Source organism: Salvelinus alpinus, chromosome 1, assembly GCF_045679555.1.
Source record: "Salvelinus alpinus chromosome 1, SLU_Salpinus.1, whole genome shotgun sequence".
Classification (NCBI taxonomy): domain Eukaryota; kingdom Metazoa; phylum Chordata; class Actinopteri; order Salmoniformes; family Salmonidae; genus Salvelinus; species Salvelinus alpinus.
Window position 1 is genome coordinate 47,824,982 of NC_092086.1, and position 27,905 is coordinate 47,852,886.

General features: G+C 44.3%; 1 protein-coding gene across 11 annotated transcripts in view; it reads left to right on the plus strand.

Annotated features, from left to right (window-relative positions):
* The first annotated feature begins 4,480 nt into the window (after window positions 1–4,480).
* LOC139578395 (G patch domain-containing protein 8-like) overlaps window positions 4,481–27,905 on the plus strand; it is a 37,550-nt gene continuing 14,125 nt past the window's right edge. The window contains exons 1-6 of one of the 11 annotated variants that reach the window (XM_071405967.1): window positions 4,531–4,573; window positions 14,587–14,664; window positions 15,845–18,089; window positions 19,733–19,751; window positions 22,039–22,111; window positions 27,826–27,867. Coding sequence is in view for 6 of the 11 variants with exons in the window: in XM_071405911.1 (XP_071262012.1) it covers window positions 21,907–22,111 (205 nt within the window). In the remaining 5 variants the exon portion in view is untranslated. Of the gene's footprint in view, window positions 4,574–14,586; window positions 14,665–15,844; window positions 18,090–19,732; window positions 22,112–26,161; window positions 27,868–27,905 lie in introns of those variants that run through there. The other 10 variants (XM_071405938.1, XM_071405949.1, XM_071405985.1 and 7 more) reach the window with 10 other exon arrangements.

The following is a 27,905-nucleotide window of genomic DNA, read 5'->3' on the forward strand; positions in this document are numbered from 1 at the left end:
ATATGCCATGGTTCCCCGGCGGTCCAGTTTTATCCCCCCAAGTTTTCTGAGCAAAAAAAATCTAAAAATACACAGTACCAGTCAAAAGTTGGTACTCATTCCAGGGTTTTTCTTTATTTTTACTATTTTCTACATTGTAGAATAATAGTGAAGACATCAAAACTATGAAATAACACATATGGAATCATGTAGTAACCAAAAAAGTGTTCAACAAATCAAAATATAATTTATATTTGAGATTCTTCAAAGTAGCTACCCTTTGCCTTGATGACAGCTTTGCACACTCTTGGCATGTGATCATATACAAATGTAAAAAAGGTTTGAAATTATTATGTTTTCGTCAAACATAATTTTGGGGGCTTCTTGCAGTCAATTTACAGTCTACAAATTATTTGTAATTATGTTACGCCTCCCGACCATCCTCTCAAGAAAAAATCATCCCGAGGCTGAATCTAGTAGATGATCCCTGTCATATGCCTTGCCACCATTATACAGTTGAAGTCGGAAGTTTACATACACCTTAGCCAAATACATTTCAACTCAGTTTTTCACAATTCCTGACATTTAATCCAAGTAAAAATTCCCTGTCTTAGGTCAGTTAGGATCACCACTTTATTTTAAGAATGTGAAATGTCAGAATAATAGTAGAGAGAATGATTTATTTCAGCTTTTATTTCTTTCATCACATTCCCAGTGGGTCAGAAGTTTACATACACTCAATTAGTATTTGGTAGCATTGCCTTTAAATTGTTTAACTTGGGTCAAACGTTTCGGGTAGCCTTCCACAAGCTTCCCACAATAAGTTGGTTGTATTGTGGCCCATTCCTGATGACAGAGCTGGTGTAACTGAGTCAGGTTTGTAAGCTTCCTTGCTCGCACACGCTTTTTCAGTTTTGCCCACAAATGTTGTATAGGATTGAGGTCAGAGCTTTGTGATGGCCACTCCAATACCTTGACTTTGTTGTCCTTAAGCCATTTTGCCACAACTTTGGAAGAATGCTTAGAGTCATTGTCGATTTGGAAGACCCATTTGCGACCGAGCTATAACTTCCTGACTGAGGTCTGAGATGTTGCTTCAATATATTCACATCATTTTCTTCCCTCATGATGTCATCTATTTTGTGAAGTGCACTAGTCCCTCCTGCAGCAAAGCATCCCAACAACATGATGCTGCCACCCCCGTGTTTCACGGTTGGGATGGTGTTCCTCGGCTTGCAAGCCTCCCCCTTTTTCCTCCAAACATAACGACGGTCATTATGGCCAAACAGTTCTATTTTTGTTTCATCAGACCAGAGGACATTTCTCCAAAAAGTATGATCTTTGTCCCCATGTGCAGTTGCAAACCGTAGTCTGGCTTTTTTATTGCGGTTTTGGAGCAGTGAGCTGCCTTGCTGAGCTGCCTTTCCGGTTATGTTGATATAGCACTCGTTTTACTGTGGATAGAGATACTTTTGTACCTGTTTCCTCCAGCATCTTCACGGTCCTTTGCTGTTGTTCTGGGATTGATTTGCAGTTTTCGCACCAAAGTACATTCATCTCTAGGAGACAGAACGTGTCTCCTTCCTGAGCGGTATGACGGCTGCGTGGTCCCATGGTGTTTATACTCCCATATTGTTTGTACAGATGAACGTGGTACCTTAAGGCGTTTAGAAATTGCTCCCAAGGATAAACCAGACTTGTGGAGGTCTACAATTTTGGGCTGATTTCTTTTGATTTTCCCATGATGTCAAGCAAAGAGGCATTGAGTTTGAAGGTAGGACTTGAAATACATCCACAGGTACACCTCCAATTGATTCAAATGATGTCAATTAGCCTATCAGAAGCTTCTAAAGCCATGAAATCATTTTATCGAATTTCCCAAGCTGTTTAAAGGCACAGTCAACTTTGTGTATGTAAGCTTCTGACCCACTGGAATTGTGATACAGTGAATTATAAGTCAAATAATCTGTTTGTAAAGAATTTTTGGGAAAATGACTTGTGTCATGCACAAAGTAGATGTCCTAAACGACTTGCCAAAACTATAGTTTGTTAACAAGTTATTTGTGGAGTGGTTGACAAACAAGTTTTAATGACTCCAACCTAAGTGTATGTAAACTTCTGACTTCAACTGTAGCCTCGTTATTGTTATTTTACTGTGTTACTTTTTATTTAATGTTTTACTTTAGTTTATTTAGTAAATATTTTCTTAACTCTATTTCTTGAAGTTAGGTTAGGGTTAGGGTTAGGGGTTAAGGCCTAATGATTTGATCTCACCTACAGGTTCATTATGGAAAATGGTACGCAGCATCTGGATATGTGTGCAATAAAAGTTCAACATTCACCTTCTGCTAACATTTCTGTCAAGCCCACTACCATACAGTTTGATGCATACATTCGATAAATCCAACGACACAGAACGCACTGCAACGGCCTCTGCAGGGCAATGCTGCAAGCCAAACGCAGCGTTCTTTTGGAAATGAATGTACTTCTGGTGTACCAAAATGCAATGATGCTAACGCATCGATCACACCGACAGCATCTTTGCATTTCGGTATACCAGAAGTACATTTGTTTCCAGTGGAATGCTTAATTTGCCTTGCAGCATTGTGTTGGAGAGGCAGTTGCAGTGTGTTCTGTGTGGTGCATATGTTGGATTTATCAAACGTATGTGTCAAACTGTATGTGTATAATGCTTTGAACACACTGACAGCATCATTGCGCAAAATAGTATGCAGCATCATCTGGATATGTATGCAACAAAAGTTCAACATTCACCTTCTGCTACCATTTCTGTCAAACCGTCTATGCATACAGTTTGACACATAGATTCCAACTTATGCACCACACCAAACGCACTATAACTGCCTATGCAACGCAATGCTGCAAGGCAAACGCAGCATTTAATTGGAAATTAATGTAATTCTGGTGTACCAAAATGCAATGATGCTGTCGGTGTGATCGAAGTGTAACTTAACAGATATGGTAGCAGAAGGTGAATGTTGAACTTTTGTTGCACACATATTCAGAGGATGCTGCGTACCAATTTGCGCAATGACACTGTTGGTGTGATCAAGGGGTAAAATGGCGCAGTGGCAGAATAAAATCAACCACGTGTTTCATCATCACTGTCAGGTGAAGTCCACAAAGCATATTGCATGTAACAAACAGTTACATGACCTACAACATGGTCAAGCAAGTTAATGTTTCTGACATTTTCGGACTACAAAACAACTATTGATTTTAGAACCATGGAGAGTTAGGCTACCACAATTAAGTCGCAAAGAATTCAGGAGCTGCCTCCACTATTCTAGCACCATTTCAACTTTAACATTTCAACATAATAAAATCATCTATGTGCAAAATGGCTGTGACAACTAAAAGATACCAAAAACAATACACTCCAATCAATGTAAGCTAAATATGATGTGGCTGTCCATTGTACAGCAGAAAATAGTTGAGATTAGTAATTGTCATGCTGGGTTTAAAGTAAAAACATATTTTCTCAGCTTTTTTCTCTGTCTATGTTGAGGAGGTCAGAGACCTGGCAGAGTGGTGCCAGGACGACAACCTCTCCCTCAACATGGGCAAGACAAAGGAGTTTATCGTGGACTACAGGAAATGGAGGGCCGAACACGCCTCATTCACATCGATGGCGCTGTAGTGGAACAGGCCGAGAGCTTGAAGTTCCTCAGTGTCCACATCAGTAAGGACCTATCATGGTCCAAACACAGTCGAAGAGGGCATGACAACGCCTCTTCTACCTCAGGAGTCTGAAAAGATTTGACATCCTCAGATCCTCAAAAAGTTCTACAGCTGCACCACTGAGAGCATCTTGACTGTCTGCATCACCGCTCACTCACACATAACACGTACACACAACTATATGTACATATCTACCTCAATTTCCTCATACCCCTGCACATTGACTCAGTACTGGTACCTAATATATATATCCGAGCTTCTGTATCATTGCGTATTTATTCATCGTGTGGTGCTTTTTTTTGTAAGTATTTCACTGTTAGGCTACACCTGTTGTTTTTGAAGCATGTGACAATTAAATGCTGTTTGATTTGTGTGGCCTTGGCGCTATTCAATGTATGGCCACGAGATGGCATGGGAACCTAGCTTAATTGTTATCCAGGTAGAGCTTGTGGAAATGCATTGTCTCCCATTGAGCTGTAATAACAAAGTAATAATGTAATGTATAGCTTACTGCTCTCTTTCGACAGCTGAAAGTAAAATAATAATATTTCTAATCTAACAAAGTGTACATGAGTGGGCATTTATGTGGGGTATAAATGTAGTCTAAACTAAATGACCTAGATTGTCATATGAGGGTGGCCGTTGCTTGTTTATGAACCAGCTAATATGCTTGGGCACACTTAATAACAACAAGTTACACTATTTTACAAATGTGCTACATTGTTTCAAAGTATACGTCAATCAAAGCATTTGCGAGTTACAATTGGACAGTTGCTTTGTTGGTAACTCAGTAGGCGTTTCCAAGTCCAGCATTCAGAGAGACGAAAGAAGCTGCTGCGTACAGAAAATGGCTGACAGATTTTCTAGGTTCAACGAAGAACGTGATTTCCAGGTAATGTTAATCAAATATTTAGCAACTAAACACAATATAGTATAAATAATATCACGAGAATAATTGTGCACCTTAATAACACATTTTGAAACGAATCAGTAATAGGTTCAAAGGTATGCTAGCTAGGCTAGTTAGCTGCAACTTGATAGTCCAGTGTTCGACGAGTTGCATTGCTCTCGAGCTCGTCTTGGCTAGCGAGCAATGGATTGAACCCACAACTACCAATTCTAAGCACGTGCTTAGTGGATACAAAATAATATTAGTCATTTTGACAAAGTGAACCGAGTGACCTTGGGGAAATGAGCTAACTACATCGAGCTAGCTAACATTAGTTGGCTGGCTAGCTGTCACATTGTTGGTGCTGACAATGACAACAATGACAATGTACATTTAACAGACGGTCTTATTCAGAGCGATTTACAGTTAGTGCATTCATGTTAAGTTAGCTTGCTAGGTGGGACAAACGCATCACAGTCATAGTAACATTTTCCTCATTGTAGCTATCAGCAAAGTCAGAGCTCGTACGTAGGAAACATGGGTTCTACTGTACTGTAGCCACCATCCATGGATCTACATACCATACCTGAATGTGCAACATTCGGGCGAGTTGAGAATAATATGTGTAATGTTAGCGCTAACTACATGTATCGTTTGCAGCTAGTTAGCTATTGTAGCTAGCTACGCCGCTTGTTGGTGAATCCTGCACCCACAATGTATTTGCTACTAGTAGGGTACATATAAGGTCAGCGGATTCCCGTCTCAGTTGCTCGACATTGCTGGGTATGTGTTTTGCTTTTGTTCTGCTGATGTCGGATTTACCAGTTATGCCAACTAGTTCACTCATTACTTGGCATGTTACATCTAATGGGCTACAACTTTAACTGTATTGCTGACAGCACCACAACACTAACTATTAACCTCACCACATGCAATGAATGTATTCAGATTAGTTGGCTTATTGCTTAGCTTGTCTGAAACCCAAGACAGGATGGGGTTGAGTTGGTGTCCTGTCCAGTTTCTGCCTGTGACTGACGTCACCCTTATAATCTGTTGGTCTTCCAGTGTGTAATTTCGGCCGCTGTTGCCAGTGAATACATAGAGTATTTAGAATAGAAAATGTCAGTGATTATGTTGTGGTCTTCAGCAATGTTCCCTAAAATGTTTTTAAGCTCTGAGCAAATTTCTTGAACTTTGTGAAAATTCGTGAAAATTCTGTGCAACTTCCCATACGTGTTTACTGTGAACACTGAGGCTGTACCTGCTTTAAGTTACAATTTTAACAGTGGCAATGTAGGCTACTATGGCTATTTGATCATAATGTAGTCCTACCAGAGTGGCCTACCATCAAAACAATGGAGAAAATGCATCCCATAACATTTTAACATGGAAATAGCTGTTCTATCATTCAGCCTACAGTAGCAGCCAATGTCTGGTGTTCATTGTAGGCCTTCATTCCATGAGACTTTTGAAAAGAAATATACATTAACCTGTTTATCAACTTGTGCTTCAGACAAGGAGGTGACTGAAAATATTGTGTTTGATCCAAGAAACCACTTTACAAAATGCATTATTATTCCCATACCATTATTACAGATCATCAGACAAGTTATGCTACCCTCTGCCTATTGGCTACTTAGCTGATTCAAGCCTGTCTCAAAATACAATAGTGCCCCTTTAAGACATAAATAAAGCTCTACCTGACTCGGGTTTCAAAGATGTCTAGAAATGTACACGTTTTGTTCTCTTGTAGGAAGCAGTCACTCCCCTATTGCTGACTACAAATGACTGAGCTAATAACTCACTAACTAGCAAAGGATATGAACAAAATGTGGCTACATGCAGCTCTAGCTTTGATCTCAAAACAAGCGCATCTACTCACGACCGCTCATGCTGCAAACACAGTCCAGTTCAAAGTAAATGACACAGATCCATATATCAATGGTCTAATTGCGTATAGGCCTACTGCAGCTCTGATTGTTTATGCCGCACCGGTCTGTGTAGAGTACGGGCAGAGTAGTGTGTGTCAATGCAATAGAATCCTACTCCGATGCATTCTGCCTACAACAAAATCTCTTGCATAGTTTGTTTTGTTTCGGTATGTTGAATTGAAATTGGCTGAAATTGCATTGATTCGAACACATTTGCCACAGTAAAGGGAAATGTTGATAGTGTTAACAGGGAAAACTCTAGAACAGTGGTCACCAACCTTTTCTGAGTCAAGATCACTTAGAGTCAAAATGCAACCTGAGATCTAACATGACTTAAATGTAAACCCTTGCAAAATTAACTGATTAAAAACAGTACTGTAGCAATGAGGCTTGTGCCGTAAGCTATAGGCCCAATACATTATCACCACATATTGGCTTTGCTTGAATTTCCCTGCCAGTGCATTGTTCTTGTTGGGGCCATTAAAAAATATATCTATTTTAAAAAATTGAGGTAGGCTACATGATCACATCGGTCGGTAATAGATTACTTGTGAAGCACAGCTGAGTGAGCATACATTTAAATAATCAGCTTTTTATTTTACTGGGCTGATGGTGCCTGCAATCTGGTCAGTCTCAGTGGAGGGAGAGAGCAGCAAACTGAGGGTCTGCCTCTCAACTAGAGGTCGACCGATTATGATTTTTCAACGCCGATACCGATTATTGGAGGACCAAAAAAAGCCGATTTTTATTTATTTAATTGTAATAATGACAATTACAACAATACTGAATGAACACTTATTTTAACTTAATATAATACATCAATAAAATCAATTTAGCATCAAGTAAATAATGAAACATGTTCAATTTGGTTTAAATAATGCAAAAACAAAGTGTTGGAGAAGAAAGTAAAAGTGCAATATGTGATATGTAAGAAAGCTAACGTTTCAGTTCCTTGCTCAGAACATGAGAACATATGAAAGCTGTTGGTTCCTTTTAACATGAGTCTTCAATATTCCCAGGTAAGAAGTTTTAGGTTGTAGTTATTATAGGAATTATAGGACTATTTCCCTCTATACCATTTGTATTTCATTAACCTTTGACTATTGGATGTTCTTATAGGCACTTTATTGCAAGTGTAACCGTATAGCTTCCGTCCCTCTCCTCGCTCCTCCCTGGGCTCGAATCAGCAACACAACGACAACAGCCACCATCGAAGCAGCGTTACCCATGCAGAGCAAGGGGAACAACTGCTAGAAGGCTCAGAGCGAGTGACGTTTGAAACGCTATTAGCGCGTGCTAACTAGCTAGCCATTTCACTTCGGTTACACCAGCCTCATCTCGGGAGTTGATAGGCTTGAAGTCATAAACAGCACAATGCTTGACGCACAACGAAGAGCTGCTGGCAAAACGCACGAAAGTGCTGTTTGAATGAATGTTTACACGCCTGCTTCTGCCTACCACTGCTCAGTCAGATACTTAGATACTTGTATGCTTGTATGCTCAGTCAGATTATATGCAACGCAGGACACGCTAGATAATATCTAGTAATATCATCAACCATGTGTAGTTAACTAGTGGTTATGATTGATTGTTTTTTCTAAGATAAGTTTAATGCTAGCTAGCAACTTACCTTGGCTTACTGCATTCGCGTAACAGGCAGTCTCCTGTTGGAGTGCAACGAGAGAGAGGCAGGTCGTTATTGCGTTGGACTAGGTAACTGTAAGGTTGCAAGATTGGATCCCCTGAGCTGACAAGGTGAAAATCTATCGTTCTGCCCCTGAACAAGGAAGTTAACCCACCGTTCCTAGGCCGTCATTGAAAATAAGAATGTGTTCTTAACTGACTTGCCTAGTTAAATAAAGGTGTATATATATAAAAATAAAAAAAAACGGCAAATCGGCGCCCAAAAATACCGATTTCCGATTGTTATGAAAACTTGAAATCGGCCCTAATTAATCGGCCATTCCGATTAATCGGTCGACCTCTACTCTCAACATCCCTTCGCTTTCCCTTTCCTCCACTGACCAAAAAGTGCCATAGATCAATTTTCCTACTCATTCACTACTGCTGCAGTACTTGTTGTAGCGCTGAGTGGAAATAGGAATAACTTAATTTTATGGCTTAAAAGTGTTAAATACAACATGTTGATAGTGCTGAGTAAGAACTTGAACATGAACTCACTCATGAAAACAGCAGCTCTTTGCTGTATTCATTGATAGTTTCTCTCTAGTCATGGTTTTAAACATTTTGAAATCTTATAGTATCAACTTTGCTGTAGCTTTCTTTTATGCCTGCTACGTCTCTGCAGACATGGTCATCTGAGCCATCCGATTGGCCAGCGTTAGGCCTATAGTGCACTTGATTTGCTCTCTGGGCCCGCCGGGAAGGCAGAGTTTGTACTTTGACACATGAAATGGTTCAAAATGGCAACAGTTCACCTACCCGGCTCGCAGGGCAGCTGTATTGTGTGCACATACCGCAAACAGCCCGAGACAACAAAACAAAAATGAATAGGAACACAAGGCTTTATAGTTGGGTTTTTTGCAGAAATGTTTGGCGATCTACTAGGAATGCCTTGGAGATCGCAATCGACTGGTTGGTGACCACTGCTCTAGAAAGTTAAGTTCCATCTCGTGCTTCTCTCTGTGGGCAGATATTTCTGCATGCAGTCCTGGGGGAGCTGCATGCTCTGGCTACTGCACTGTCAAAAATGTGCATATCCTGTGCCAGTTTCTTATATTTTGGCATCCTAACACTGCAATGATCATGTTACAATGCGTCAAATTGGGATAACCTACATATTTTTCAAACTAATTCCCTTGGGTCTGGCAAAAAGATCTGCTTGCCTTCATGGCTGTGTTGTTTTACTGTACCCTACTTTAGTTGGTGTTGGCACCGGTCTGTGCTTATGCTTGTATTTGTGGGCAGCTGAAGCTGTCTACCCACAAGCAGCTTTGGCTGTCTGCTACTCACACTTGTCCTTGACCGTAGCAAACACTCAAACTCTTGTGAAATGTGTGCGATGTCTACAAGTGACATGCTGGGATTATGTATACAGTAATGGAAAGGACAGTCATTATTTTCATATGGTGCCCATAGATAGTGCAGAGGCCAAAGTGTTGCTCTGTCACCACCCTATAGTAAAGTCAACTACTAGGCTATATAAAGCAGGGCCATGGATGTATACTACCAGTTTATTGTACACTGCATAGTGTTTTCTGTTCATTGAGTTCTCATTGTCAGAGAGCGAGTGTTTCCAAAAGAGTCCTGCCACAGTCAGTAATGCTCGCTAGTTGCTAGGTCCCAATGTAATAGAACTCTGCAAATATAAGGTGTTCGTGATACAGAAAATGATTAAATGGTGAGCTTTGATATAGCCTACATTGACCTTTTTTATTGGCTGTGTCTGTGATGAATTATGTCTTGCCCTTCAGTCCTCCAATGAATGTCTGTGGCATACTTCCATCTCAAATACCTGCGGCCTATTTGGTGAATGAATGAATTTAGCTCAAGATGTTTCTTAAATATTCATGCCAACACTTCTCTTTTGCAGGGTGTGAGAGATGGCAAAGATTGGGGGGTTGTCGCTGTAGGTTACACTGTGCATTTGAATGTTGAACGTTTCCCATTAACTCGCCTAAATCTCCCTGCTCTGCTCTCACATGCCCTTGCAAGCAAATCTAACCGTCTGCAAAAATGACACATCAGTCATGCCCCTGTCTCATGCTTGTTATGAAAAGCTGTTTGTGTTTCATACTGGTTTTCTTCTTCCGTTCCTGAACCCAGCAGAATTCTGCTCTCCTAATGAGGCTTAGAACACATTATGCTAACTGCCCTGTTTTATCCCTGTTTGTTCTTTGGTGTGTTCTGATATTTATACGCCTGTGATCAATTTCGTTTTTATTTAAGCCATGTCTAACTTGACACATTCCCTGAGTGTTTTTAGCAGCCCTTAAGTAAGACATTTTGACAGATGAGACTAGGGGCTTATTTTCCTAAGTGATGGCGGCACCTATTTTTGGACGGGAGGTTTTCCATTTGTTTTTGGGTGCTCTTTAACGCTGCCCTCACCCAAGACCTGATTGAATGATCCAAGATAAAATACCAGATCAATAATGTAGAACAAGGAAATTACAGGAGATTTCTATTTCCAAACTGTTGGTAACCTAGTGGTCAGCATGGTCGTCAGCCTTTCTGGACCAGAAACAGCACTTCAAGAATATTATCTTTGTTTTAGTGTGGACAGCCACTGGCCACTCTCATGGTGTCTACAGATCTGTGTTTGTGGCTGGGCATCCTGTGCAGCTGCTGTGGGGGGGTTAGGACTAGAAGAGGCAGCACCAGCACACACGGTCTGTTGTGTGGCCTCAGAGCCCAGTGAAGACTGCTCCAGACCAGCTGTTCCCAGCATGCAGTCTGCCAGCCAGAGGCCCAATGAGGCCTCCTCACACCACGCTACCTCCTGTGAGGAGCAGAAGACAGAGGCGTGAGGTCGGCCCAGCCTCACACAGCCAGAGCCAAGCCAGTCTGCTGCCGTGATACTGCTCCGTCTCAAACTGTCCCAGTCAGTGTTCACACTCTGCTGCCTTCATTCCCTCTGGAGCATTCTGCATTTCCATGATCTATTGTCTCTCCAAACACTCTGGTTTTCTAAGAATTTGTGAACTTTCTGCTGTCCTGGGTTCCATCATAGTGGGTTTCTCCTAGCTGTGCCCAGACACCCAGTCTGTTATTTTCTCCCATTAGAACAACAATACCTCAACACTACAACACTCTCCCTTGATGCAGTTGTTGGCTTGATTTCCCAGAAATAATGAGGGGTTTCAATTGTTCTTTTATGAATGTAGACCACAGAACAAGCTGTCTATCGTACCTCCAATACTCCCCTACCTGATCAACTCTGTGGTGGTTGGATGGTATGTGATACTGGGATTATGGGCTTGAATGTTTCTGGTGAATAGACCCCAGGGGGGGAAGTGTGGCACTTACCAATCTGCCTTCTCTGGTCGGAGCTCATTCCTCACATGCTGCTGAGGCCAGCTTTTTCCCCTTTCGTTAAAGAATATGAGGGGGAATTGGGGAGGGTGGCTTGATGAGCAAGGACAATGAGACTGGGCATTCATGCCCCGAGTGACCCATGTTTGTCATGCAAACTCTGCAGCACTTGGGTTTTTGAGAGGGAAATGTTTTGTGTTTGATTTACAATGAAGCCGTCTGCACTTTTCAACGGATTGATGATGTGATCAGGGTGCAGAAACACCTCATCCAGGTTTTGGGTGTTCCAGTGGGGACCTCAGAGCCCATGTATGGCTGCCTTACTGGCTCCTGCTGAGAGTGTTGGCTCTCTGGTGGGGAGTCCTAGGGCAGGGCATATGTTCCAGTGCGTGTGAGATGGGGTCTGCTTGTGAGTGTGGAAGCACACTGTTCTTCTGAGTCATGTGGCTAAAAAGTTGCTCCATTGGATTGAAGCTAAGTGATTTTATGATGCTTGTTAACTCTTGTTAGATGATGATGATGTATGTATGTTACGCTACTTAGTAGGGCTGGGAATCGCCAGGGACCTCCCGATACGATACTATCACAATACTTAGCCTAGGTGCCGATACAATATGTATTGTGATTCTCATGATTCTATATGTATTGCGATTTCAATTATTATATATATATTTTTTACTGGAGTTTTGGTGCAGGTACAGCCAACTAGCGCAAAAATAATATTGCGATATTGTAGATACGATGTATTGTCAAAAATAATATCGAAATATGTAACTATCTCTAGTCCAGGATACCCAGTCGCTCAGTATTCGGCAGGTGTTTCTCTCCTGGTCTACACAAGAGCCCGCTGCCAAGCAACACTGCACATGGAACACCCAGAGATCCACTGACAGTCGGTCTAACTTCAGCCTGTGTACACAGACATAGTCTCATCCCACCCATCTCATAGAAAGCCCATTGATTTAGACTAAATTGTCATTGGGGCTCAGGCATGTTGCATGTTATAACACTATGCAGAGCATACTGCTCAGTATTCAGAGCAGCGACCCAGTCTCTCTTCTTTCATGTCTCTACCATCAGACTCGGTCTGAGCAGCAGACCTCCCCTAATGTGGGGTCATTCGAGGTAAGCATCCATTTCAGTGTAGGCAGTGGTAGCGGAAACCCTCAGTTACAAGTTTAGATTGATGTTTATTTGTTTTTAATGCCACAATATTTATTTTGCTTTTGTGAGTGGTGAAATTAGACCAGAGACGGAGGGGAGATGAGAGAGGACCAGCAGGCAGCAGTGGAAAGATTGTTGCTGGAGGTGCAGCTGGTTACACATTAGGCATTCTGATCACTTCAGAAAATCAAGAGTGGTGTGTCCCAAATGGTAAATAACCCCCTCCCTTCGCTCTAAGGAACTGCCTCTCCCTAATAGAATTCTCCAAAACAAACATGCTGATGCAGCTTGCCCTCCAACTGAAATAATGACCCGTTTTAATGTGGGCTCGGACAGCGGTTTGAGGGTTGTTTGTACCCGTTTATAAATCGGTCAGGCTAGTGTCATCCTTGGATCTCATGTAAAGCTTTACTGTGGTAGAAATCATGTTGTCTGGTTAGAAATAAGGGAACAGGTGATCCGTTTGATTTGAATCCTTGTTTTGCCCTGAAGGTTTGAGCTACAATACCGTGATCTATTGTAGTTAGGCTAGTATCTGTGTTCGTCAGTGGATCCACCAGTTGTAAAGATGAAGCGGTAGTAGACTCAGTAGGTGAGTAGACAGTCACTGCTGCTGGCGGCCGCCTCTACAGACTTCAGAGCGCATCAGAGTCTCATCAGAAGACGTCCCGCAGGTTCTAACCCACTTAGGCTTGATGTTCTGTAATAAAAAGGTATTAGAGATGGATCCTCTGAGGTTGTGTGTTAAACTCAATAAGCCTCACGGGGCTCTACAGTGCCACGATTTTACTCAAATATTTGTCATTGTGTTCCTACATTTCTCTGGGTGCGCAAACATTTTTCAACTTAGGCGCACACATGCTCCTCGTAACAAAAGGTCAGCGTATAGCCCTACCTCAGTCGTCTAGAACCATTTGATGAAGTCAGTACCGCAGCATGACCCAAGCCTCAAATATACTCAGAGCAAAGGATAAGGGGCTCCGGATCTCTGTATTATTGAACACATTGGAACAGTGGCTTTCAGTCAGTCTAATTGAACACATTGAAAGAACATTGAATGACTGGAAGACACAAGGCAGTCTCAGCAGGTTGAAGGTCAAAGAGAAATCGCATCTGCTTTCCAAGGTGACCTTCATGTGCCATTCTGCTGCCTCTGCTTTGAGGGGTAATGTGTCTTGTCTGGGAACGGAGGCTGTATACAACACCCACCTTCTGGAAGGAGTGACACGCTCATTACTCATCTCGTGATGTCGTCCTCAGGTCAACGACCCTGTCTCATACAAATAGGATGCCTCATTTTTGCATCCTGCTGCCCTGAAAAATACAAATAACTTAATTAATTCTAGCTCCCCAATTTGTTCCCCCTCATTGCAGACAGTGAAGTGAAATGGGTTAGATCTCTGCACTGACCTCATGGCATTTGAAATGTTGTGGTAATATAGCTACACACACTCTAGCCTATTATTGTGTACCACTGTAACCGGTTTAACCACTCAGGGTGAACGTTAGGTTTCCATCTGTCTTGTAAGATATGGTGCTCTTCAACTGTCAAACTTAGGCAGTAAAGAACCTTATCTCAACAGTGTGTGTGCGTGCATTAATGTGTGTCTTTGGTAGGCATCTATATGTGCTTTAACATGTCCATTTCATCCCCTTTTGATTGTGTGTGGTTTCTGTGTAATTTTGAAATGTTTTAGCCTCTTGGGAGCTGAAATGGTTTCACTTCCATCAAGGGAACACAGAAACAGTAGGAGTTTTTCTCTTGCAGACTGTTCCATTTTCCTTTGGTTGTTGTTCCCTCTGGCTTTTCACTGCTGTCGCTCTCTCTCTCTCGCGCTCTCTCTCTCTCGCGCTGTCTCTCTCTCTCTCTCTGTGTGTGTTAGCTGTCTGGTGTCTAACCCTGAGTCCCCATGTCTTCTCTCCTAGGGGGGAAATCACTTTGACCAGTATGAAGAGGGCCAGTTGGAGCTGGAGCAGGCGTCCCTGGACAAGCCCATAGAATCGGTAAGGCCGCATCCTTCACCCCTGCACCTTTTTGGACAAGCCCAACTTGAAACTGTGTGTGTGTGTGAGAGAATGGATGATTGGTCCAGAGAAAGAGGAATAAGAGCCTCTATCATACACTGCCTGTGTGATAGACACGTCCAGTGTTCCCTTGACAACCCATTCTCCCTACCCAATCAGTAGAATTACTGTAGACCCCCTCCCTTCCCAAGCCCTCTGCTTCCTGTGCCATTTCCTGTGTGATAGCTCTTAGCTGGATGAATAGGATTATATTTTCATTATTATTCATTATTATATTTGACTTTAATTGTAGATCTTAACTCTGAATGTGCGTCTGTCTTTTTAGCCCGTTTTCAGTCATCCAGGCACTAGTTCACCAGATTGTTAGAGTGGAGTGGATAAGGCACTGTTACCAGTCTATAGTTTAAATACCTTCCAATCACTCTGTTAAAAGGGCAGTGGACAGTAAAATGTTGTTTGTGTATGTCCTCTAGGGAAGCGTGAGGTCCCTGAGTTTAGTAGTGGAAGATTGCTAATCCCTGTTTGCCTCCCTTGCCCTCGGTGCTAAATTACACCGTGGCTATATAGCAATAAAGGCCATTTGTACAAACCTCTCTAGCCCCCTCTACAACACCTCTCTCACACACACACACACACACACACACACACACACACACACACACACACACACACACACACACACACACACACACACACACACACACACACACACTCCCATAGTTAATTTTAGCTTGCTAGCACCCTAGGCACTGAAGCACTATCATGAGATGGACATACTCACAAGGGGTCTTGTTGATGAATGAAATCATATCTAATACTCTCTGGGCTAACAAGATTAGAAGTGTAGCACACAATTGCATACTCACATACATGTTCACAACACACACACACACTGGGGTGGGGGGGACAGGGGAATCAGATGTGGTCTGATTGTTCTGCTCTGACCTGATTTGGGAAAGGAACGGGACTCGGTGCCTTATCCACTCCACATCAAGAGAAGAGAAGAGAAAAGGTGTAGGCTTGGAGATGGAAGTGTATGTTTAGTATTTGTGTGTGTGGAGTTTGTGTACTCTGTGTTTGTGTGTGTATATAGGACAGTTATCGCAGAACATTACAGTATTGTACACAACTTGGGGTGTTCGACATTTCTCTCCTGCAGCGAATTGGCCCCTATTAGCTAAGCAGCAATGACCCGGTTTGTATTTGCACGCTCCGCTTTCCTACTCCCATCTTTTAGGGTTTCCTTGTAACGCTTCTCTTACTGTCTCTCTATCACTCTTTCTCTGTCTTCACATCGCTCTACGTCTTTCTGCTCTCTCAATCAATCTTCTCTCAGTTCTTTTCATGCATCTATGTTCAAACAATTCTTTCTCTCTCTCTACTACACAGTGATTCGGTGTACAGTACCCTCTGTCATTCTGTGCTGGCATGGTGCTTGTGCAACTGGGACTGCATTTTTCGCTGACGAGGCACATGGATAATATCGCAGGCAGCTCTTTTCTCTCGCTCCCCCTTCCATCTCTCCCTCCATCTTTCTCTCCGTGTCTCTCTCTCTCTCTGAAGCACCACGGAGAGCAGGCCTGAACTCCACTCTTGTCTCCACAACGTCTATCCCCTCTCCTCCTCAGGGCATAGTGGATGTCCCCTGACTCCAACTGATTCTGAGCATCTCAAGGCACAACAGAACAGTATCTTAGCCCAGCTGCTTTGAGAGTTCATGGCGAGAGTTCCAGCTGCATTGATAAATAAAGCTTTACTTACAAGTAGGTACGAGGAGGGTTTTTAGGCTTTAAAAAAAAACTATACACAGCCAGTCTACATCGAAACGCCACACACCCACACAACTATACCGCTAGACGTTGAGAGCTAGCCTTAACATGTAGCTGTAACAAAGCCAAATTATTCAGCCAGGCACTCTGGTGTAAATAATCCTGTGTCTGTTCTGTTGTGAGGCACATAGACAGCAGCAGTAACAACAGCGGTAACAGCAAGGTCAGTCTGTCCTTCTCCTAGCTCTGTTATCCTGCTGCTCTGAAAGCATTACTAAGCCATGCTAAAAAGGCTTCCTTTATGAAATGTGAGGGAGAAACTCCTGTCTGGCCCTGACCATTTCTCCATAGGCCTTCATGTGACTCATATATATACCCTGATGGGTTGTCATGGTGGGCGGATTGACCAAACCAAGCTGAGCCACGTAGCACCAACCCACTCACTGGCTTAGGAGCCCACTGTGGGTGGGCGGTAGAGAGGAGTGGAGAGGAGAGCAGGAGAGGTGGCCTGCCTACCTGGGTAAAGTGGCTCTGTTGCTCCTGCGCTATTGTCTATGGAGGGGCGCTGAGAGCCGGGCTGCAGCACGACTGCCCCTGACACACGTGGAGAGAGAGCGAGGACTGTCACTTCAACCACAGACGCATGCGCTCACATAATGCGTACTTCTCACACACACCAAACCTTTAATTTCAGTGAAGTTGCAGTTGATCAGCTTTGAAATTTCCCAGTTCCACTTAGGCTTGTCTGATTTATAAAAGGCTGTAACACACTCACCAACATCAGCCGATTTCCCCCCCCCCCCCTCCTACTCCAGCAGCAGTGTCATGGCTCTGGGGTGACGGGGGCCAGTGACAGTCGTCAGCGTGTCTCACGTCACGGAGCTGGCTGTGTGTGCAGCGACCGCACCTCTCTGCGCCCCTCCCCTGCCACTCGTGTGTGTTCTGATCTGTAGGCAGCTAGAGGTCTGTGGTACTTTACTGGGATCTGTTTTCTCTCTCTGTCTTTCCCCTCTGTTCTCTTTCTCTAACAATGGTTTTTGCATTGCATGTGTTAACTGGGTATCATTCGGTACTAGCTCTCTCACACTCTGTCCTAATCACAACACCTTTTCCCCTCCCCTCTCCCATTTCTCCAATGTCCCCTACCCCTGTTCCCTCCTCCAAATCCCTGGCCCTGAGAGAGCAATGCAGTGGGCAGCCTCAGACACACACAAACACACGTTCACACACACACACACACACACAAGAGCAAACTCTATTTAAAAAACACCTGTGCACAAACTGTTCTGGCTTCGAACTTGAGAGAGAAGATTGGTTTCACACCGTGCCATTTCACATGATACTTTCCGGCCTTTTACCTTTGGCTACTGAGACACTGCACCAAGCCAGGGTCCGCTACATCACAGCACCACTGGCACCAATATTCAGTTAGAATCAAACCTCAGTCAGATTAGAAGGAAACGTACATGCCCAGGGATTTATGACAGGTCAAAAGTCATACATCACCCTCTCATGGTGGAGTACGACTGCAGTAACACACTGACCCCTGCTCACCCTCTGTATGTTATCACGGGTGCTAACAGCCATTTGGTGTCTCTCTGCTCTGGGTCCAGGTGCTGACATCGTCAACATGAGGTGGGTCTGACAGACTGTGACGGTGTACCAACTGCGTAAAGGCTATGTTGTTGTTCACATCCATGTATCAACAGAGCTGTAGGTGTCTTTGAAATGATCAACCTTGTATAGGTGTTTTTTCGCTGCCACCCACACGCGCAACAACATTGCTTGCTTGCTCGCCCACACACACACACACACACACACACACACACACACACACACACACACACACACACACACACATACACATACACACCGAGCCTAGAGGAACACACAATTATACGCACAGACTACTGTGCTGTTGCTCAGGCACCAGCTGTGTCTTTCCTCTGCTCCATGCTGTGTTAGTGTTACACTCCCACCACCTCCCAGCCTTCATTTGGGAAAATGAGCCCCTGGAAGATTACCAAGGGAAAGGTCAATTACCATCAGTCACTCGTCCCCTTTACAACCCTGACCCCGCATAGGGCTCCATCTCTATTTAGCACCAGCTCCAACACTGCAAGAGGCAGACTGACGAGGTCAGTTAGATGTTTTTAAGGTCATTGATGGTAATGGATCCAATGACCCTGACCAAGTCTATCCACCGGTTAAGTCACAACTCCTCAAGGTCAACTGAACAAACCCAAGGTTAGGTAACAACTGCTCTCCAATATGGTGGTGCTAAGAGGGCAGGGCCTTGGTTGGAAGGTGTCTGTTCTATTTGGCCTGAGTCCCTTGAGGCCCATGCAGGGACCATTGTTTCCATTTAGTCACACCTATCTGAGCCTCAGCAGGGAGGAATGTGAGCGTGCAAGGCAGACAGACAGAGCGCCAAGGACAGCGGAGCTGGAAATAGAGCTTTACAAGGAAGAGCAGAGCTGCCCCCCTGCTCTGTCCAACAGACCCGGCTCCACAAGACTCCTGTAAAAAAACACACATTCCACAGGGGGACGAGAGCGGGTGACGCCTGACTGCCACCCTCTGTTTTCTACTGTCACAGTTACTCACTCACTCACTCACACAGAGATAATCATATTAAATATGACCCAAGTTTTGGTTGATATTTTTTCTGATATTATTTTCTGGTTAAGTGGATTAGCGTGCTGTCTGTCCTGTGGGTTAAGGCCTCAGACAGTGATGGTGCAGTAATCCCTATTAAAAACCTCCCATATAATGCAAGGGGCTTCTGAACCCCAGTGTGAGGCTCACACACAGCCAGCGTCTACTACACACACACACAGAAAATGACACCGTCAGCATCACTAGGTTTGAAGACTCACACAGGTTCCTGGTATGGTGCCCCCTGTATACCTCTTCCTTCCTATACCCCCATCTATTTGGTTTTACCCTCCCTCCACCTCCCCCCTCCCATGCACTGTGTCAATAACAGCACAATGCACATTACCCTCCCTACCAACACTCGGTGTGGATTTCTCTTGTTTGGATAACATTTTCTTTTTATTTCTCCTATATTAACAGTAATCATTCAATCAGTGAGTTTATTGACATGCCTAGTTACCACATTTCTGTTTTGTGTACAGTGTTTTATACATTCTTTAGGGCAAAGTAAAGATTTTTGCTCTTTTAATAAGAAAAGGATAGAAAACAAATTGCAGTTGAAAGCGTTAGTGACTGGCCGTTGTCTTACACTGTGTCACGTGTGACTGTTCTTTTGACAGCCCAGTATTTTAAAGCCAGGTTCGTATGGAAATGCCTTCACTCCACTTGCACTGCTGTTGGAACTCGCCGTCGTTGCTTTTCATCGTCCGTCTGTCTGTTTTCTTCTTCATTTAGTGCATTCCTTCATCTGTTGTTCAGCACACAGCCTGCGCCTCATCTCCGCCCTCACACTCTGCTCAGTCCATTCTGATTGGCTCATCGATCAGTCTCAGCCGTTTTGGACTGAAGTTTCTCCCCATCAGCCCCACCTGGTTTTCCTCATTCTAATTTACAGACGCAGCTAGAGTTATTATGGGGGAGGGTTACAGACTATTGGCTTACATTTGATTTCCCCCACCAACCTACATAACCCCTGAGAGGTGCTATTAGATCAACTATTACTCTGCTCAGCCAGTGCTTGTGTTTCAGTGTGGGTTGTTGCAGGCAGCTACAGCACCATCCTACTGCGGTGAGAACTAAAAGCATCCCCAGTATCTCTTTGTCAATGGGAGCAGGGAGGAGCCCACTGCAGCACCATCTGCAGTGCAGAGAGACGAGGCTGCAGAGGATCATGGGAATTGTAGTCCTCCAGACCCTCTTTTATTTATATCTGCTCTGACTTGATGTGTCTAGCAACCAGCATGAACATGTTTATATGGTGACACCATGCTAGGTGATGTATATCCCCAGTTATTGTAAGTACACATGCGATTCCTCTCTCTAGCATATCTGACCGACACACAGATACAGCTCATATATATTTTATCAGCAAGGCTCTACAACAAATACTCTGTGAGGGAGATTGTCAGTGGCTTTGGAGGGGAGTTGCCATTTCAACAATATTTTATGTGACTCACTTAAAACAAACCAATTAGGTAATGATATTGTAGTTAACGATAAGCAAGCGGGGAGCGTTTACTTAGTTATACAGATGGGGGAGGGGGGGGTACTAGTTTGGGTAGAAATACCACAGGGACTTGATAAAATTGACTAAAATCCATCTCTTGGACAAAGGCAGATGGGCGGAGATGCAGCATGTTCTGTGTGTGACAACCACTACCCCTTCCACATGCACTAACCCATACTGCCCCCCCTCCCACCACCACCCTTACAGCTCCATCCACTTCCACTGCCCTCTCTCTGTCAAGACAATCTACTATGACCCTGTCCAACCATCACCTCTGTGCTTGAGCCCATCTCAGACTAACACCATTGGTCCGTAGGCATTCTGTTGACCCTGCCCTTCTGTATATGCATCATCATATACAGTCCAGTACTAACACCGTCTCTTTTTGTTAAACTCTAACAAAAAGCTGCATGCTGTTTTACTGTTTGGTTTCAATCCCTCCCACTTGGTTTTCTGTTTGAAATTTGACATCTACTCTCTTTGTGATTATAAATATCCTTTTTTGGGGGTTGGTTTGTATGATTTTGGTAGATTGCAGCACCCTGGTGAATGGTAGTAGAAAAGCTTGGAATAGTTATAATCACAACTGAAATGCAACCTTTTTATTTTTTCAAATCTCATTGTTTCTGTTTTCTTTGTGTTTGATGATGTACTGTAGTTTGTAGTGGTGCGACAGTCTTGCTTTTCACTTTGTTTTACTGCTGACCCATAGCGTTAAGTCTCAGTCACGCACCTGAAGTCTTCCTCTCTCATACACAGTCATACACACTCTCAACCTTGGGCCTTGTAATGGTAACCCAAGGCCCTCTTAGCACTTTCTCTCTCTCTTTCTTTCCCCCTCTTTCGCTGTATTTCCCTCGTGACAGCTGCATATTTTTCGTGGCGCTCCCCTCTGTCTTGGTTATGGAATCACAACAAGCTTGGAGTTTCTGGTCCTCTTTCTGTTAACGCAAGATTTCCATACCTCGTTTTTGTTCCATTTGTCTGTGTACGATAGATCTCGCTCTATAGCGGTTCATATATGTATAAGCGTGTGATACATATATTACCGTCTCCTTTCTCCTCTTCCTCCTTCCCCTCGTACCTCCCAGACAGCTGTTATTCTCTGTGTTACAACAACGAGTAGAACATGGGACTGTTTGTAAGCTTTAGAGGTTTTAATCAGTTCCTGTTAGGGTAGGCTCCTTCTCTATCCCTCAGTGTGGCCATAAGGATGTTAGTACAGAGACTACACACTCCCTCCCTCCTTCCCTCCCTCTTCACCTCCCCCTGTGTTGGAAGACACTGATGTCACATGGTGTAGGAGCTGGTGATGATTTGATAGTAGTCCTGTATGTGTTTGTGACCCGTGCCCACGGGAAAAGCTTTTCTTATTATTGGAATGTTTTTGGTCTTTTTCTCCTCTGTTCTGTCTGCCAGGATAACATTGGGCACCGGCTGCTTCAGAAACATGGCTGGAAGCTGGGGCAAGGACTGGGCAAAACCATGCAGGGTAAGAAGCCTCTCTCTCTCTCTCTCTCTCCATACTCCTTTCTCAAATGTGTGCTAATACCGTCTCTTCTCCTCTCAGTACTCCTCCTCTTTGCCTCACCTTTCTCCAGGTTTTATTTTGTACTTGTTTTGTTTCCTTTCTATTTTCTGTACTTTTTCTGATCTCTGTCTTCCTCTTCTGGTAGATGGAAAGGATCAGAGTATTTAGTGCATGACCCCGGTACAGTTGTCCCTGTCGGTCTTGCCCTGGTCTTCGCCAGAACTAGGTGTAGAAAGGATAGTGTAATACACCCTGGGACAGGACGGGAGGGGCGGAGGGAAGGGAGGAGGGAGGAGGAGGAGGGGGGTGGTGTTTGTTCTTGCGCCACTGCTGTTCCCTTCCCATGATGCATTTAGCCTAGAGCAGATTTGACTAAAGTGGGCCATTTTTAAAAAAAATATTTTTTTTTAAATATTTTTTGAATGGGATGAAGAATGCATGCCCACTCCACACACACTCACACTGATGCTCACAAGCTCCCTTGAGACACACTGCCCTCAGCCAATGGGAGCTGCTGTTCATTCTCCTCCAAAAAATACATAGTCTGATGGTGGAATGCCTGTGTATACCCAGCTTGGTTCCACTGTGAAGTGTGTAGCAGACAGAGTCCAGGTCTGCGTCTCAGATGTTCCACTGATCAAGAGTCAAGTTAGTTTGCCTTTGAACACCTGTGTCATGTTTGGAATTTCACCTCAGTTTATAGAATGTCTTGGCTTCATAGCTGTGGCGATTAGTACAGTGATACTAGCCACTGTAGGGTTGGATATGTGCTCGTAGACGATTGCAAAGTTGATGTGGTCTGTATCTAGCTATGTATAGTCTAATATAATCACCTATGTCATGCTTTCATGTTCTACCCTCCCCAGTACTTAGTCAAAATAATTCAGTCAATACATTTCTGTTATTGATCTCTCCCTGTTAACTGCCACTTTATTGAAATGAATTTAAAGCTAATCTGGTAGGGTTACTTTAGGGGTTACACTGGTTTTCTGTTATTTCAGGGTTTCTATGGTAATTCACTATTAACTTCTTATTTAAATTAATTGTATTGACGCATATTGTGTGTACTGATTGACCACAGCTCATGTCAGATGGTGTTTTTAGTTGGCTGGCAAGGGTTTGAGCATAAAAGCCTCTGAGTTTAGTAGTGACAGACAAGACAGTACAGCCAATGCACTCAGTGTCTGTCTCTGCAGTTCCTCCTCCCTTAGGCCTGTAATGTCCTGGTGAACTTTCATCAGACAGCCCAAACACGTGTTTGCATGTTATCTGTCTGCGCTTCTGTGCTAGTACAAGCTTTCATGTCTGTGTCTGTGTAGGACTGTCTTGGTCTGAAAACAGCCTTCAGAATATCATGCAGCAACACTCGGTGCAGGATGCAGAGCTGTTGGCTGTTTTTCCTCTATAGGCAGGGATTGGCTGGCCCAGCATAGACTGGAGCTCTGCAGGATGAGGGGGGGGGGGCTGGCTGGAGAGAGCTGTGTTTGTGTGGGCTGGGCTTAGGCCACCTCAGCCTCTTTAGTTCATCTCAGCTCACAGCCTCATTTGCTTGGTCCTAGTGGTGCAGCTCCCTGGCTTCTCTCCACTCAACTCCTGCCTGCTATGCTACATTCTCTTCCCTTGCTCACTCACTCTGCCCCTCCCTCTCTGTCTCATACTCGCACCCGTCCTCTTTCTCTCCCTCTCTCCATCTCACTTCTCCCCAGCTCTCCCTCTCCTTCCCCTCTCTCTGTAGAGGGTAATGAGTAGCAAGTCTCTACGCTGACCTTTTTTACAAGGAGCACGTGTGCGCCTAAGTTGTAAAATGTAGGCGCACGCGAATACATTTTGGAGCACAATGCAAAATATTTTTGGTTATTAAGTTGGAATCTTACATTTTTCTAGACGCACTGGTGCTTCGAAATAAAAGTTCCAGGTCGCACAACAACATTTTTAGGTGCCTATGCGAGTAAAATGGTCGCACTGTAGAGCCCTGTGTAGTGTTTTCCTTCAGCTTTGAATGATGTCATAGTTGGCAGGCTGGTTGGTCCATGTAGTCTATTGAGAATTGGTTTAGAGTGAGTGTGTCTACTTCATGGGGCTGAGTCCAGGATCCTTAACCTCTTCATCCAACCCCTTTCACTTTCCTTTGTTTCTGCCCAGAGCTAGCTACACAACCCAGACCTGTCTTTCACCCAGCCTTTTCTCATCCTTCCATCGTTCCTCTCTTTCACCCCCGTTCCCTTAGTCACACCAGCCTTTCCCTACCCACCCAGCAGGAAGCATCTGGGCTGCATTACAACATGCTAATGGGAAACATCCCAGTCTGCTCATTCTCTATCTCCTAACACACTGTCTTGTTTTCAACCAGGACACAGTGCCTGGATGCCTTCTCCCTCTCAAAACCGTACACTACTGGGGACTTGTCCCTTTGTTCAGTCTGACACCCTGAGCAGGTGATTGTAACAATGTGTCGAATGCTACATTTGCATCTTAACATCTTACTAAGTGGATAAATAGGCCCGTGTTAGAGAACCTTGTTTTTATACTTGCTTTTAGAGGAGGATGCCGTTACAATGCTGCGTATGCAGCTGTAGACTGCCAGCCTCCCTGCAGTAGTAGCCTCAGGTGCAACATGAGGATCTGCACTGAGTTAAGACCTGCGTCAGTCAGGTCAGCTGGCTATTTGTTTTAAGGGAGGCGAGTAATGTACGTAGCGCAGGGCACACTGCATTCTTTTAGTGTGTGCTTTTCTGTCTGTAGTGTTTAGCCATGGATCATCTAGCTGGGGATCTGTCCCACCCTCCCATTTGGCAGCACTGTGCTAAACACAACAGTCACACAGAGGAATGCCGCACAGACACACACACACACAGCAGCCACGGCAAATGTAACACCAACAACGCTCTCGTATGCTAAGGAGCTTTTTGAAGACGTTGCTACACTTGTGTCAACGACTCGTCATCTTTGGCCTTGAAGAGGACATAGCCGGTGCGTGGCGTCTTGCTTGCTGCTGATGGTCTCGACGCTGAGGAATGGTGGATTGAGGCTCATGCCAGGGGCTGGTTGTAAGGAGGTTGGCAGGGGTTCCTGGTATTGCTGCTCTCTCTCCTCTGCTCATGGACATGTAGGGCTTTCAATCCACTTCTCTGTTACCAGTTACCAGCCAGAGGCCCTACAGTTCACACTGCCTCTGTCACAGGACACTGCCTCCTACAGGACACATTGGGAACTACCTGTCTGAGTGTGTGAAAGCACTGCGGCAACCCATGACTCTGATGCATTGATAACAGGATTGAAACAGACAGACAGTACAGGGTGTTTTGTTTTTAAATATGCATTTTAAAAATGGACCTGCTGTCTGATTGTCAGTAATCTAGCGAATAAAGGGGGTTGTATTTGTGTGTTTGATGTGATAATCTGTAAACGTTTCCGGCTTATGTAGTAAGCGGCAGGTAGCCATTTGGTTAAGAGCGTTAGGCCAGTAACTGAAAGGTTTCTGTTTCGAATCCCTGAGCCGACTATCCGTGCCCTTGAGCAAGGCAGTTAACCCGAATTGCTCCTGTAATTTGCTCTGGATAAGAGCGTCTGCTAAATGACTCTATTGTAAAATATTTAAATTGGTTGAGTGTAGCTCTTGTGTTGCTGTTTGCATGGTGTCAGTACAGTGTGGTTATGTAAGCAGTGGCCTCTGCTCTGTGGGTAGATGAGTCTGTTTGTGGCGCCAGCCTGCCTGCATGTCCAATTGTTGTCTATATGAATGGTCCTGTGTCAACCCGACAAATATGGTCATCTACTTTGCTCCGGAGTGGACTTATAACACAATCACCGTATCACGCCATCACATCACTATAGAATGAATCTGTGGGATCATATTCTAATGATAATAATACAGGATTGTACTCGTTCTCTCCCCTCCTGTCAGAACAGAAGCTTGTTTGACTTGATAGCAATGTGTCCCCTGTGCTTTGAGTTTTCACTGTATTCACTCTGTTCTTATTTCTTCTTTTGTTCTTTTTGCCCCTTTTTTAGGTAAGGTTTGTTGGATTCCCTCTGTATGTCTGTGTGTGTATAAGTGTGTGTGTGTGTGTTTCTCCCACTCTCTACAATTGACCTGAATGTAACACCCCCCTTTACAACGTAGGCTAATACTGGCCTCTCTCGGCTTCCTCCTCTTGGCTTTATAAAACCACTAAACTATTATTTCACTTTTCACAATCTGCTCACAAGTACCTACAGTGCTTTGATTCCAAGTACGAAAACCCCGACCAAAATCCAATTAAAATCAAGGTAGATCCTAGTAACCAAAGATTGCATCACATCCTGTAGAATCACCAGCTCCAAGTCTCTTTAGATTTGTGTTTTTCCCTTTGAGTGTCTGTGGCTGCCATGGTTGGGGGTTCTGATTGGCTGTGACCACGACTCAGTCTTTTGAATGGCTTGCAGAGTAGCCCTCTTTTCCCCCATCTGCCTGTATTTACCTTCAAACCTGTGGAGTGAGTGTGTACTGTATGTATGTGTGCAGTTGTCATGTCGGACTGAGACGTGTGTATTTGTGTGTGTCAGTCACTGACGGGTGCCCTAGGGAAAACTTACAGGGAAAACCTCACTCCCCACTCCTGCACCCAAAATGTGTCTGCCCCTCCCTCCCATGTCCACCAATGTCACACACACCCATCATCCCTCTCCCTTTGGCCTTCCCCCCGCACAGCATGCCTGTCCCAGAGGTTCAACCCTGCCTGCCTCGACTGTGTCAGTCATCTGGGGATTTAAGCAGTGCTCGGTATAGGCAACCTGCTACACTCAAAGGACCCTTCACATGGAGTACTTAAAATTAAATTTTAAATAGTCATTTGACTGTTATTTTCCTGTTGTTGCACACTTAGTGCTAGACCAAGTCTCCTAAGCACTGCTCAAAGCCCTGTGGCCCCCTTTTTCAGGTACCTTTCTGTTCACCATCCTGGGGGTAAGCATGTCCTAAACTGAGCTTGCTGACTGTGGGACAGTGAGGGGATTTGGGGGAATCTAGGCTAACCAGGCTGACAAGACAAACATCTGTCTGTGAGGCTGACAGAGGGGAGAAATGGTGGCTGTGTGTCGAGTGGTGTTCTGTTGTCAGGGGCAGCTGATTGGTTGCATGCTCGTATCAAATGAGGCATGGTCATTCCTCTTTACTGTAGCAGATGCGATAGATATTTTAACACACTACATTTAAAGCATGATCTGTAGGACAGCCGGACAGGGAACCTCGCCCTGTTCTCCTGTTCCAAGTGGATCTGTCCTCAAATTCAGCTGTTTAAACAATCATCCCCTACCCTGCAGAACAGAGTCCAACTCAACTCCCCCAGGGCTCTTATCTGATGGGGATGTTATTGAAGCCAGCTGCTGGCTCTAGCTCTCAATCTTTGGGGTAGGGTGAAGGAAAAGTGAGGGGTCTTGTTGGTTACTTACCACAGGAGAGAGGAACAGGGGGTCCAGGCACCCATGGGATATTGGGGTAGTAAGAGCCAGGACTGGGACGGTGGGTGAGAGAGTGTGGTGGTGAGGAGATCCCTGTAAGCACCCAGAGGGCCAAGAGTGAAGAGAGGAGAGGAGGGCTTTAACCCCCCCCCCCAAACTCCCATCCCCACCACATCCGCCCTTTTCTATGTGCCTCGAATCTTCCTGCTTAACCAATTGGTGTTTCTTTTTTACAGCGATTTGATCCTGCCCATGTTGTGCTGATGGTAAACTTAGTGGTAAATGTTATTTTTCCCCCGATTGAATTGTTTTTATT